Below are 14,363 nucleotides of genomic sequence, written 5' to 3' on the forward strand. Positions count from 1 at the left end.
GATTCTTTTTTTTTTTTTTTTTTTTTTTTGTGCATGGACATAGCACAATTTGGTAGATTTCATTCACCATTACTTCCCCATGGCTTCTCTGCCTCCCTCCCTCTTGATCCCATTCCTCTACTCTATTATTTATTTAATTATTTTACTTGGGATTGAATCCAGGGGCACTCTACCACACCCACAGCCCTTTATTTTTTTATTTTGAGAAAGGATCTCCCTAAGTTGTTCAGGCTGATCTTGAACTTGCAATCCTTCATCCTCAGCTTCCTGAGTAGGTGGGATTACAGGTGTGGACCACTGAATCCTGTTCTCCCTTCTATTTTCATTGAATAACTTTTTTCCCCTTTTTTTCTCTCTAGATCCCACATATGAGAGGAAACATTTGACCATTGACTTTCTGATTCTGACTTATTTCACTTAGTATGATGTTCTCCAGTTCCATCCATTGACCAGCAAATGATATACATTTATTCATTTTTATGACTAAAACTCCATTGTGATTACATACATTTTCTATATCTGTTCATCTGTAGATAGCTATCTAGGTTGATTCCATAACTTGGCTATTGTGAATGGGGCTACTATAAACATTGGTTTACCTTTGCAGTTAAATCACAAGTGGAGTGGAGACAAAATAAATACTAAGGACTTCTTAATTCTTCCATGTATTATTATTATTAGTGATTGGACTATGTAAATACTGACCTTCCTGTAGACTTACTCTACAGTTCTCTTCATGAAAATCTATAAATAGTTGTGGATGGAGGTGGGGAGAGACTGGATTTGCTGCAATTTCTGAATTATTTGATTTTATCTTGTTGCTGACCCTCCAGAAATATATGTCCTAGGAACTCAGATATTATTTTAGATATTGCTTCCTATACAAGGTCTTTTTTTATTGTAAACGAATGGGATACATTTTGATTCTCTGTACATGGAGTAAGGCATACCATTCGTGTAATCATAAATTTACACAGGGCAATGTTGTTTGATTCATTCTGCCATTTTTTCTCCCTTCCCCCCCACCCCACCCACCTCCATTCTTGCCCCCCTCCCTAACCCTAACCCTAACCCTAACGCTAACCCCTCCCACCCCCCATTATATGTCATCATCCGCTTATCAGCGAGATCATTCGTCCTTTGGTTTTTTGAGATTGGCTTATCTCACTTAGCATGATATTCTCCAACTTCACCCATGCCTGCAACTGCCATAATTTTATCATTCTTTATGGCAGAGTAATATTCCATTGTATATATATATATGCCACAGTTTCTTTATCCATTCATCAATTGAAGGACATCTAGGTTGGTTCCACAATCTGGCTATGGTGAATTGAGCAACAATGAACATTGATGTGGCTGTATCTCTGTAGTATGCTGATTTTAAGTCCTTTGGGTATAGGCCAAGGAGTGGGATAGCTGGGTCAAATGGTGGTTCCATTCCAAGCTTTCTGAGGAATCTCCATACTGCTTTGCAGAGTGGTTGCACTAATTTGCAGCCCCCACCAGCAATGTATGAGTGTACCTTTTTCCCCACATCCTCTCCAACACCTATTGTTGCTTGTGTTCTTGGTAATCGCCATTCTAATTGGGGTGAGATGAAATCTTAGGGTAGTTTTGATTTGCATTTCTCTTATTACTAGAGATGTTGAACATTTTTTCATATATCTGTTGATTGCTTGTACATCTTCTTCTGTGAAGTATCTGTTCATTTCCCTAGCCCATTTGTTGATTGGATTATTTGTATTCTTGGTGTAGAGTTTTTTGAGTTCTTTATAGATTCTGGAAATTAGCGCTCCATCTGTAGTATGAGTGGCAAAGATATTCTCCCACTCTGTAGGCTCTCTCTTCACATTACTGATAGTTTCCTTTGCTGAAAAGGAATTGCTTGGCATGAGAAAGATCCTTCTCTTTTTAAAAGAGCTTTCTCCTAAAAGGAATGAGCATTTTCCACTATATATAGGGAAAGAAAGAGAGGAATGGGTTTCAAAAATAATGCAGAGGAACTTCCTTACTATTTTTCAAAATGGTTGTAGCAGTTTACATTCCTACCCAAGAGTACCCAAGAGTTCTCCTTTCCCATCCTAGAGCACGCTTATTATTATTTGTCTATTTCGTTGTAGTTGTTTTTTTGGTACTGGGAACTGAACCCAGGGGCACTTGACCATTGAACTACACTCCCAGCCCTTGTAAATGTTATATTTTGAGACAGGCTCTCTCTCAGTTGCAGAGTTTATGCAGAAAATGTCCAAACACTGTGTGTCAATGGACTAACCAGAAATGCTGTAAACTGGGCAGGGCAGCTGTACTTATAGATGTTTTGCAGGTGGAATGTGCTTCAGAGATTTAATGTTAGCACTGAAGCCCGGGTCTTTCCACTCTTGATCATCCATCCTCATGCTGAGATATCAATATTATCTCCCAGTTCATATATATATAGCTGTACCTTTGATGCTTGAGTGTCTGAGACCTCACCAACGATAGTGTATGTGTCTCCTATGCATTTTTCTTATAGCAATGGTAAAATGTATTACCTGATACCCTTAAATATAGATGAGAAAGAAATGCCAACATATAACCAAAGTCTCTATAAATTTAGAGAGCATTAAAAATTTAGGTGTTTATTCTTGAAGATATGTCTTAAGAATGATAAAAGGGGTATAAGTATAGGGAAATGCAGTGCAGGAATTTCACGTGAGATTGATATTTAGTTGATGGTGTAGGCTCCTGGATAAGTTGTCAACAGGATATGCTATTACAAAAGTCAAGATTTTTAGACTTAGAATAACATTAGGGATTCTTTTAGTCAGGCTTTTCATTGCTGTGAGAAAAAGACTTGATAAAAACAACTTAGAGGAAGAAAAGTTTATTTTGGTTTATAGTTTCAGAGGTTTAGTCCACAGTTAGCTTACTTTATAACTCTGGGTCCAAGGTGAGGCAAAACATCATGGTGGAAGGGCATGGCAAAGGAAAGCAGCTCAGGATATGGCAACCAGGAAGTAAAGAGAGAGAGCTCTATTTAATATAAGCACCAAAGGCACAACCCCAAGGACCTACTTTCTCTAGTCCCACTACCTGCCCAGAGTTACTACCCAGTTAATCCATATTAAACGATTAATTCACTGATTATTATACTTCTCACAATCTAATCATTTCACCTATGAAAATTCTTGCTTTGTCTCACACATGAACTTTGGGAGGGCACCTCATATCCAAACCATGAGAGAGAACGTCATCTTCAGTAAGATCAAGGACTTGACTCTATAGTAATAGCCTCTCAGCTGTAAGCTCCATTTGTCAGGTGTTGTGAAAATATAACACATTGTGGAATCTTTAGCACAGTACGATAAAAAGACAAAAGTTTGGAATGGAAATAAAAACTTATGCCAGTTCTTTGTAGAATGAAATCTGACTGTTCTTTTGAGAGCAGGAGGACAGAAATTCATGGATGCACTGGTAGAGTAAAAGGACTGAACACGGGTGTCCTTTCAGGCCCTAGACCAGAATAACTCGAATTAAAACTTTTAAACAAAGTGTAAGCATGCTAGTTATTTATGATATTTTAAGGTTTATAATTTTTTATCCCCCAAAAGCAATGTGAGCTAGAAGGGTTCAGTCTTCATCTCTCAGATAAAGTTGATATTTGGAATACTTAACAACAAGATTAACCAGTTGGAAGTAGTGTTTGGATAATGGTCTTCAGGGTTTCAGTAGGTGGGTATGCGTCCAAGTCTTTCAGGCATTAATGTTTAAATTGCTGGATTGTGGAAAGGTATGATGATTCCTTGGGGAGGGAAGGAATGGATGACACATTGAAGCATACTGTAGGAAACTAACATTGGTTTTATTTACTTCAAAGTCATGCTTATTTACCAACTGATATGGAATCATTTTGATATTTTAACAAGGGTCTTTACCATACTGATAGCTATCAACTGAATCTTAGATCTATCCTTAGTTGAATGAGCAAATTTTAAAAATATTTTCTCTAAATTTTTATTTAATATAGTTTAGTATACATTTTATTAATTTGTTATTTTTAGATATACATGGCATTACAGTGTATTTTTTTTTTTTTTTTTGTTACCAGGGATCAAACCTACTGAGCCATATCCCCAGCCACTTTTTAAATGTTTTATTTAGAGACAGGGTCTTGCTGAGCTGCTTAGGGCCTAACTAAGTTGCTGAGATTGACTTTGAACTCATGATCCTCCTGCCTCAACCTCCCAAGCTGCTAGGATTACAGTTGTGTGCCACTGTCCCCGGCCATTAAAGTGTATTTTGACTTATTATACATACATGGAGTATAACTTATTCTAATTAGGGTCCCATTCTTGTGGTTGTACATGATGTGGAGTTTCACTGGTGGTGTATTCATATATGAACATAGAAAAGTTCTGTTTGATTCATGCTACTGTCTTTCGGTTCTCATCTCCTCGCCCTTTCCTTCATTTCCCTTTATCTAATCCAATGAACTTTTATTCTTCTGTCCTCACCCACCCTCCCTTTTTGTGTGTTAGAATCTGTAGTTTGGAAAGAGCATTCAGCCTTCGTTTTTTTGGAATAAACAAATTTTTTAATTGTTATTTTGAATGGTCCTTATATAATCTCAGGCTCTTGTAGCTCATTCTATTATTAAACTATGCTGAATACAATAGATGCAATTCATCCATAATTTTCTTTTATCACAGAAAATAATCACAAGTGAATAGGAAACATCGAGATCAGTAATACTTGTTCCAAGAAGCATGGAATCTTATAAGTTATTTTTTTCCCTCTGTTTTCTCCTGGGAGTAATAATAGCCTCAACAGATAATATGTCAGCAAAGACTCTGATATTCTTTCTGAATTCTGAAGACTCCCTTAAAATAAATGCATTAAATTACCAATATTTATTGAGTGCCTAAAACTGAAAACAATAGTAACTTGGAATTTGGGGGATCCAGACTCCAAATTTCAACCCCTTAAGTTTGAATTATTAAAAATCAAACAAGAAGCAGCAATAGCTCCACTTGTATCATAACAGGTAGACTCTGGAAATAGATGGCATGAAGATCCTGTCCTCTCTTCTCCCTGGACATCCACAGTCAAGCCATTTGGGTACATGCTTGTGAAGACTGACACCTTGTGCAAATTAGATGGTTTGAGTGGGAATTAGCTGTACTTTTTTTGTGGCACTTTGACAATCTATGTGTAATGTCTGCAGCTATTTCTTATGAAGTCAAGCAAATCTTTTTGCAGATTTTGATGTACTATTGGCAGAGCCACTGCTAAACCTACATGATGCTTTAGTGTTGATTATAAAAAGATGCCCTGTCATCTGAGTGGTCCTCTTTGCTGGACCCCTTTGTGTCCCCTCACTGCCCCTCTGACATGTGGCAGACCTTCCCACTGAATTCCAAGATTCTGTGCCTCCTCACAGATGTGAGCATGCTTGTGTTTCTCAGGCACATGGTGAACTTACTCTCTTGGATATCATGGCTATGAAATACTGAGAAAGTAAATTTATCTCTGCTTGGTACCAGAGAGTTTTTTAGACATCTGGGAGTTCTAGAAAGATCATTGCCCTGGAGAAATGGTCAGATGTAATGGGTTTTCATGCTACTTTGCTGCCCAACTCTGTGTGACCTTAGGTAGGTCACATCTTCTCCAGGACATCCTTTCTTTGTGGTAAATTGACGGTTAAGAAGATTCTGACCTAAGCAATCAATGTCCTCTGGCATTATTTCCATATTTCCAAATTTTAATGAAAGTCAGACAATGGTCCAGATGTTCATATGTGTTATTGCTTAGAAAAATATGGAGTTTTTCTTGGACAACATTTTTTAAGTCATAAGACCCTATGATAGAAATTCTCAGAGGAACTCCTGGGGCAACAAATTAATGACCCATAGACATAACGATCTCCAGCTTACATCTTTTGAATGTGCCCAAGTGACCTGAGAACAAGGATGAAATCACCTTCAAAGTCATGGGAAAAGTAACATTTTTCAAAAACCAAATCCATTTTATTACTGTTTGAACTTGGACTTTTACTATCAACGGATGATGCTACTATTTAAATGTCAGAGTATGATTCAGCACTGGCAGCATCAGTATTGTAACAAGTTTTCCTTGTTAGAAAAGAAATCTTGGGGGCCCATCTTGGACCTAGGTAATCAGACACTGTGGGTGGGACACAGAAAGAAACCTGTTTTCCATAAGCCCTCCAGTGGCTTGGTTATTGCTGTTAGTTAAAGTTTGAGAAGCACAGAAGTTTTATTTATTTATTTTAATTTTTTATATTTTGGCAGTGCTGGGGATCAAACCCAGAGGCTTAGACATGATAGAAAAACACTTTACCACTGAGCTACATTCCCAGCCCTTTTAATTTTTTTAGTTTGAGATGGCGTCTTCCTAAGTTGCCTGGGTTGGCCTCAAAATTACTATCCTCCTGAATGAGCCTCCTGAGTAGCTGGGATTACAGGTATGTGCTACCACGCCCTGTAGCCCAGAAACTTTTTAGCCTGTCAAGTGCAGCTTTCTAAACAGCATCTCACTGATTTATCATCATTATCCTGTGAGTGTCACTTGGTTGACAACATTTACTCCCAGTTGATGTGTACTAGGTGCTCCGAGAAGCCAAATACCTGGAGTCATGGACTCTATTTTAGATACTTATAATTTATCTCTTGGCCTTCTCTATGTAGTATTCAAATATTGTATTAATTTTTCCTCCACTAAGTTGACTACAATTTTACTATTTTTGGAGGAAAACCTATGATCCATGTTTGTTCAAGTCCTCTAAGACAATTATTTGGACGGCAATCTAATTTTTCATTTAGTTTTTTGTTTCTTGCTATCTTGCTCAAAGAGTGTGAGTCTACTTGAGATTTCCAACATACACACCTTTGTAAAGATTTAAGACAACATAAGTGGTAGAAAACATCTTAGTAAAAACTTGGAAAAGGAAATTTTAAAAATTGAAAAGGAAGAAAAATTAAATTCACTGACAATTATCTTACCCACTATTAACATGTACTTTATTTCTATATCAATAATTTTATGTTATGCAAATCTGGAATTATGTTATGATATATGTTTTGTAGAATTTTTTTCCTTAATGTATCTATATCAAACAACTTTGTATGATTGTAAAGTTTTTTTTAAAAACAATTGTAATAGGGTTAGATAGAACACTGGAGAAATAATTTCTAACCCAGATATTTCTAATCCAGAGAAATAGAACCAATAGGCCCTCTCTTTCTCTCTCAATATAGACAGATGTGTATCTATATCAGTATCTATCTACCTATATTTCTCTATCTATTCACAGTTAGATAGAGATTTATTTTAAGGAGTTGGCTCACATGATTATCTAACTTGTCTAATCTACAGGTTAGATAGAACACTGGAGACTTAGGGGAAGGTCAATATTACAGCTCAAGTCTAAAATCAAAATCTAAATCTGTTGGCAGATTTCCTTCCTCTTTGGGAAATCGTCAGTCTTCTGTTAAGACTTTCAACTGCTTAGACGAGTCCACCCACATCAACGTGGACAGTCTGCTGTATTCAAAGTCTACTAATTTAAATGTTAAATCTAATCTATAAATACCTTCATAGCAATATCCAGATGTGTTTGATTAAATATCTGGGTAACACAGCCTACCCAAATTAACACATAAAATTAACTAGCACAATAACATTAACTTTAGTGTTTGTGCATATTTAATTTTATATAGGAAATACAGTTAATCCAATCCTCTGAAGCTGGATGTTCAGGTTGTTCTCAGTATTCCCACCCTTATATAGATAGTGCATCTTGTGCATTATATACACAATGTGAACAGGATATACTTCCAACATTTTTAAGATGTGACTTTCTATCGCCAAGTAGCTCTTGCAGAGATATTTGTCCACTGATCTACAACATGAAGGTTTGGGAGAGGGAGAGATGCCTGGTGCCCCTTGATTGTCTCCTTTCTTTCTCAGCCTGTCAGGCCCTGGGAACTGGCATGATGCTGAGTTCCTGGGCAACCTCCTCAATTGAAGAAGTGGCAAAGGCTGGTCCTGAGGCGCTTCGCTGGCTGCAGCTATACATCTACAAGGACCGGGAGGTCACCAGGCAGCTGGTGAAGCGAGCGGAAAAGATGGGCTACAAGGCCATATTCGTGACTGTGGATACCCCTTACCTGGGAAACCGCTTTGATGATGTGCGGAACAGGTTCAAGCTGCCTCCTCAATTCAGGTAACGATGATCATGTGGTCCCTGGGCTGATGTGCTAGTCCTCTTTGCTGCCATGACTTGAGAATAGACAGGCTTTGCTCGTTTCTAGGTGGTGCTCTGGGGAATTAGATCTCCAACAATTTCAAAGCATGGTGTGTTTGTTTTTCACCACTGTGACCAAAATACCTGACAAGAACAACTCAGAGGGGGGAAGGTTTATTTGGGATTCACACTTTCAGAGGTCTCAGTCCATAGATGGCTGACTCCATGGCACTGGGTCCAAGGTGAAGCAGCACGTTATGGGGGAGGGGCCCAGTGAAGGAAAACTGTTCAACTCCTGGAGGCCAGGAAACAAAGAGAGAGAGAGAGAGAGAGAGAGAGAGAGAGAGAGAGAGAGAGAGAGAGAGAGAGAGAGAGAGAGAGAGAGAGAGAGAGAGAGAGAGAGAGAGAGAGAGAGAGAGAGAGAGAAAGAGACAGACAGACAGACAGATAGACAGTGGGGAAGGGGCCACAGGGAAGATGTGCCCCACCAGTGAGCCACCTTCTCCGGCCAGTTAGCCCATTCAAACTAGGATGGACTGATAGGCTGCAGTGCTTACAATATAATCATTTCACCTTAGATATTCCTGCATTAACACAGGAGGGTTGGGAATACCCTTCATACATAAACTACAGCACACGGATAAAAGGGATCTTCTCTAAAAATGATACGCACTGGGTTCTAGTTGGTGTCCTTGCTAAATGTCCACATAATCTCTAGCAAATAACATCTCCTTTCTGGGTGTCACATATTAGAGCTATAAAACATGATCATGAGCTGCCAAATGCTTATAAAATTCCAACACATTTGTGTGCCAGAGTGTATTAGAGCTTTGGTATGTACTACCATACAGATGAAAGATGGTTAATTAAACTTAGGCAATGGTTTATTATCATGATCCTGGTTCTCTATTTCTTTGTGTGTTGAAATCAAACAGCCATTTTTAGATTTCATTCTTAATTATATTAGGAGCAGTTAGGGCTAAAATCTTGAAAAGAGTTGACATGAAAAAAGCCATATCTTTGATCCTTCATCTTCTACTCCTTTCAGCAATATTCCTCTTTCATGTGGCTCATCCATGGATCAAGATTCATTCATTCACTCACTCATTTTAGCAAAACAATGCATCAAATAATTTAAACTTGAACTGTGATGATTTTATTAGTTCATTCAGTCTTTACATTAACTTTGAGTGTTGTCTCTTTCCTTGTAGTGTTTTAGGGTTAGAAATGAGTTGGAGCCGGGAACTCAGTAGAGCTTACTGAGAGAGATTCCAACTTCCCTAAGTCTAGACCTCTATTCCCCATTGCTTTTTCTTTCCTATATTTCCCACCAAAATCCTCTCGTGGATTTTCATACAATGCATGACTGATGTGTAATCATCCTCAGGACCATGAGTATCCAACAGGGATCCAACTTAGAGTTAAAGGAGGACTATTGGTGGTGGAAATCCACAGCAGTCAGCAGAGTGTGAGCTGATGAGGGATGGACCTGGGAGCCTAGTCCTCATTCCACAGGGGCTATTACTCACACTATGTATGTTTTCATTGTGTTTGGAACAACTAGGTTTGGGAGATTGAAGAAAGATAAAAGAGTGGAGACAGAAGAAGTCATACATGCATACTCTGTTTACCCTTCCAAGAGTCCCAACCTAAACAGATTCAAAAATCAAATCAGCATTCCATGTAAGGACAAAAGGATTGTTGGAAACCAAGAATGGGATACGTATTGCAATCAGATTAGGGTGTCTCTCTACCACCACCTAAGTTGTAAGTCTCTACGTAGTCTTGTACAAGTGGCACATAATTGTCACTTACCTATGTTGTGCACATACCTATATGAACATAAACTGCTGTCCATAAAATCTTGTGGTTGAGCCAGGTATAAATTAACAGTGTAAAGTTACCTCTCAGATTCTTCCAGGCAGGTTAAGATACTATTTCTGTGTGTGGTACCTGTAGTGGACCAATGCAGAGAGAGAACGCACTGTCATTTCCAGGCTTGCCAATAAAACCACTTCATGTATCCCAGACGTAGGATTACCCAAGCAGCCAGTCTTTAAAGGGAACAAAAAATAAAAACAAAAGCCTCTGACATAACCCTACACCTTGCCAAACTCATCAGAAAGCAGATGACCTCAAACTTCCCTAATAGGCAACCTGTAATTACATTATTTCTCTATTTTGACTACCTAATTTCTTTGAGACTTTCTAAAATAATTAGTTTCCCACTGTCTTGGCTTCTTTTGAGAAACATTCCTCATTATTTCCCTTTGGTCATTTGAAAAGGAATCTGCTATTACTTTTCTTTCTCCCTGTAATAGCACTCCTGCTAACAATAATAATAATAATAAATAATACAGCAGGGGTTGTTTTTATTGTTGTGTTTGTTCTTTGCAGCTTAAATACTTTCTTATACTGCGTAGCAAAAAGTGCATTCGGTGGAGGTACCTAATTAGGTGGGTGAGATGACACGGTTACTAATTCTGGTTGGTTCCTTTTTCTCCTTCAGTTCTGGGACTACTCTGTGAGGAGTGAGGAGGGGGATTTGCCTTCTGCCTTTTCCACTGCTCCTGGGCTTCTGCCCAGATGACGCTAAGGACCATGAAACAAAGATTCTTTTCAGCTGTCTGTGTGCACAGGAGTGGCCGTGGCTCCCTGGCTTGTCCTACCTCTGGTCTGAAGATGAGCAAATAATGAGCCACACATGCAGGTTACCGGGAACATGGGAACCATCCACAGCTGGGTGCACTGCCTTCCCCAGTGCACACATTGACACACTGACTTTGTCATGATGGGCTTCGGGGCAGGTCAACGCCATCTGATCAGCTCCTCAGTTGCCCTCATTCTGCTCTTGAAGGCAGAGTACACCAATCGGAGGTCCTGGCTTCCACTTTAGGTCACATCCACCCCAAAAGTTCATCTGTTACAGCTTGCTATGAAATTGGGTTCTTTCCACAACTGACCTGACTCACAGAAGGTGAAGCCTGGCTTTTCAGAAGTGAGGTTTGGCAGGCAAAGGAGACAGGAAATCCAGAGGAGAATGAGTAGGTAAAGCGGTGGCTCCTTCCAGCCCTTGCTACTTCCTCTGCCTGGGCAGGGGGAGGGTCCTGAATTGGCATCTGGGAGCACCAAGAGTTCAGGGGCTAGGAAATCTCTGCTTGGTCTATACACAAAATACATGTAAGTGTGCACATTTTAAATGGGACAGAAGTGCCTGGAACTGAGAAGGAGTAAGGAAAATTCACCTCTGCTCTGAAAGGAGCAAGGAATAAAGCTGGTTCACCCACTGATTCTTGAGGCTTTGAGACAGGGGTCTTCCTTCTCTTTTCTTTGAACCCTCATGGAGGGGTTCATTTACCCTGGGTAAGGACTTGACCCTTCAATGCAGTTTCAAGAGAAGGGAGGTAACTTGACTAAGTCTGAGGTACATCATGAAGGAAAACATTCTCATTGATGAGTGAGGTGGGCTGAAGCTGTCCACATTTGGTGACTTGAACCTCTTACTTCACGTGGCAAAATAGACTTTGCAGATCTGATTAAGGACCATGAGATGGGGAGATGATCCTATCTTAGACTAGAAGACTTATTGTTTAAGGAACCATGAGGCATGAATGTCAGAGCCAGAGAGGGAGATGAAATAACGAAAGCAGAGGCTGGAGTGATGTGGCCAGCAGCCAGGGAAAGCAAGAGGTTCCTACCCTTGAGAAAGGCAAGGAAATGGATCCTCCTTAGCACCAGAAGGAATGATGCCAAATGGACACCTGGAGTTCTGTCCAGTGAGATCCATTTTGCACTTCTGACCTTTATCAACCTAGATGTCCTTCAACAGATGAATGGATAAAGAAACTGTGGTATATGTACACAATGGACTAGTTTTCAGCCATAAAAAAAGAATAATATTATGGCATTTGCAGATATATGGGTGGAATTGGAGAATATCATGCCAAGTGAAATAAATCAATCCCAAAAACCAAAGGTTGAATATTTTCTCTGATAAGTGGATGATTATATATAATGGGGGTGGGGGTGGGGGCTGAGAGGAGAATGGAGGAACTTTAGATTATGTAGATAGAAATGAGAGGGAGGAGGGGGAGGGGGTATGAAAGATGGTGGAATGAGACAGACATCATTACCCTATGTACATGTATGATTACACGTATGGTATGAATCTACATCGTCCACAACTATAGAAATGAAAAGTTGTGCCCCATTTGTGTACAATGAATCAAAATGCAGTCTGTACAAATATAAAAAAATTGGTGGCATCTTAAGCTTCCACAGTGGTGGCTGTTTGTTACAGCAACAATAAAAATTACTAACTTCCTTCTCAAAATATCTTCTTATGAAGTCAACCCTGGTCACCATTAATTAAAATTTCAGCATGAAATTCTGCCAGTTCACATCCCCTTTTGCAATCCCATTTTTATTTTTATTTTTTTCTTATTTGCTATTACTTAATGTTCCAATATGCTCTATGATTTACAAATCAATAATCTTTATAATGGGCAAAAGACTGTCTTATTTACTGGTGTCTCCTAAATATCTAAAACACTGTCACATAACGGGAGCTCAATAAGTAATTGTTGTGTCAGTAAATAAAAATGTAGTAAAGCATGAGATTTTCCCTACATAACATAACTAGGAAGAAGCGATCATGGATCTGAACCCAAAATTTATAACCCTAGCCTGTCTTTTAACTACCAGGGTATATTGAGAAACAAACTACCAGGGCTCTGATCTGAACATAAGAGCTTTTGTGATCACAGAATTAAAGGCTGGTGGTCCGTGAACCAATCCTATATGGATTTTGAATGTCTCCCTCAATCTCTCTTTTTATTTTTACTGTTGAGATTGTGAGCTTTATTTTATTTTAGTTTTTGGCTTCCCAATATAGAGACATGACTTTAATTTTAGTGTTACATTACCAATAGAGATAACAAATATTAAACATTATCCAATAATATTATTTCTAGCTTTGCTATTAGTTACTTAATAATATTTAACTTTCTTTAGTAATAACCACTATTACCATGATACGAAATTACTAGAAGCTAAAGCCATTTCTATATTAGGTTCAAAATTATATTAAGAGCCTCTTGAGGCACAACAAATATTTTACAAAGAAGGTACTTTTACCTTTGTGCCACAAACAGAACGGTATTTAAAAATTAGGCCTTAAGCAATTGTGTAATTATTTTGATATTGCTTTTTTCCTTCCTCACGAAATGGAATACTTTGGTTATCAGAAGCACCTTAAGTGATGTGTGTGTGTGTGTGCGTGTGTGTGTATGTGTGTGTGTGTGTGTGTGTGTATAAGCATATATATGTCATAATCTGAATAAAAATAGCATTCATGGTGGTTTCTCTTGGAGCCATTGGTAAAACACTCCATCGTGGGTCTCTGTCAAGATATCTGAAAACTTTTCCTTGGCTTCTGGCTTTGAACAAAGTTTGAGGGTGACAACAAGGCTTCATTGTGCACTGAGATTTCTGTAAGGCAACATTCATTCAAGTGTTGATCTGCATTTCACCGTCCAAGAATAACAACAGTTATTTATATAATTTTATCCATGTTTCTGTTTTTTCCTATCCATTTCACCCTTTCACCCCACCCCTGCTGAAGCACTGTGGCTTGTTTGGGATGGGGGTGGTGTGCCATGCAGACTCCATACACTAGCAATTTTTTTTTTCTACTGGTCTTGCTGGGGGATAGATAGACTGTACTTTTTCTTATTAACAATATTACTTGAAAGTTTGGAATTTATTATCATTTATAAGTAATGGAATAGATCTCACCATAAGGGTATGTTCCTTGACCAGAAAGTTAAATTCAATTCAAGGTAGTGTGACCACAGAAGACCAAAGTCTGTGATAAAATGTACAATCCTATGTGATTTGATTTTATAAAAAGCCCAGTTAAAGTCCCTATCAAAACTCAGATAAGTATTCTTATAACTCTCAAGGAGCTGGAATTTTCTATTACTTTTAGTGGTCACTGGAGTCTGTGAAACTATAGGGCTATTCAATTCTTATTGAGAAAATGTTGCCAATGGCTTGAATCAAGGAATTAGGGGATTGAACGCTCCTGTCCTTATGATAATATATGCCACCTGAG

At 38.6% G+C, this 14,363-nt stretch overlaps 1 protein-coding gene across 1 annotated transcript in view; it reads left to right on the plus strand.

The window, feature by feature from the left end:
* HAO1 (hydroxyacid oxidase 1) overlaps positions 1-14,363 on the plus strand; it is a 55,048-nt gene that overhangs the window by 20,339 nt on the left and 20,346 nt on the right. Inside the window, exon 3 of the mRNA XM_079126629.1 lies at positions 7,972-8,227. Coding sequence (XP_078982755.1) covers positions 7,972-8,227 — 256 coding nt within the window. The remainder of the gene's footprint in view (positions 1-7,971; positions 8,228-14,363) is intronic.

The sequence above is a fragment of the Sciurus vulgaris genome (genome assembly GCF_902686455.1).
Source record: "Sciurus vulgaris genome assembly, chromosome: 2".
NCBI classification, from domain to species: domain Eukaryota; kingdom Metazoa; phylum Chordata; class Mammalia; order Rodentia; family Sciuridae; genus Sciurus; species Sciurus vulgaris.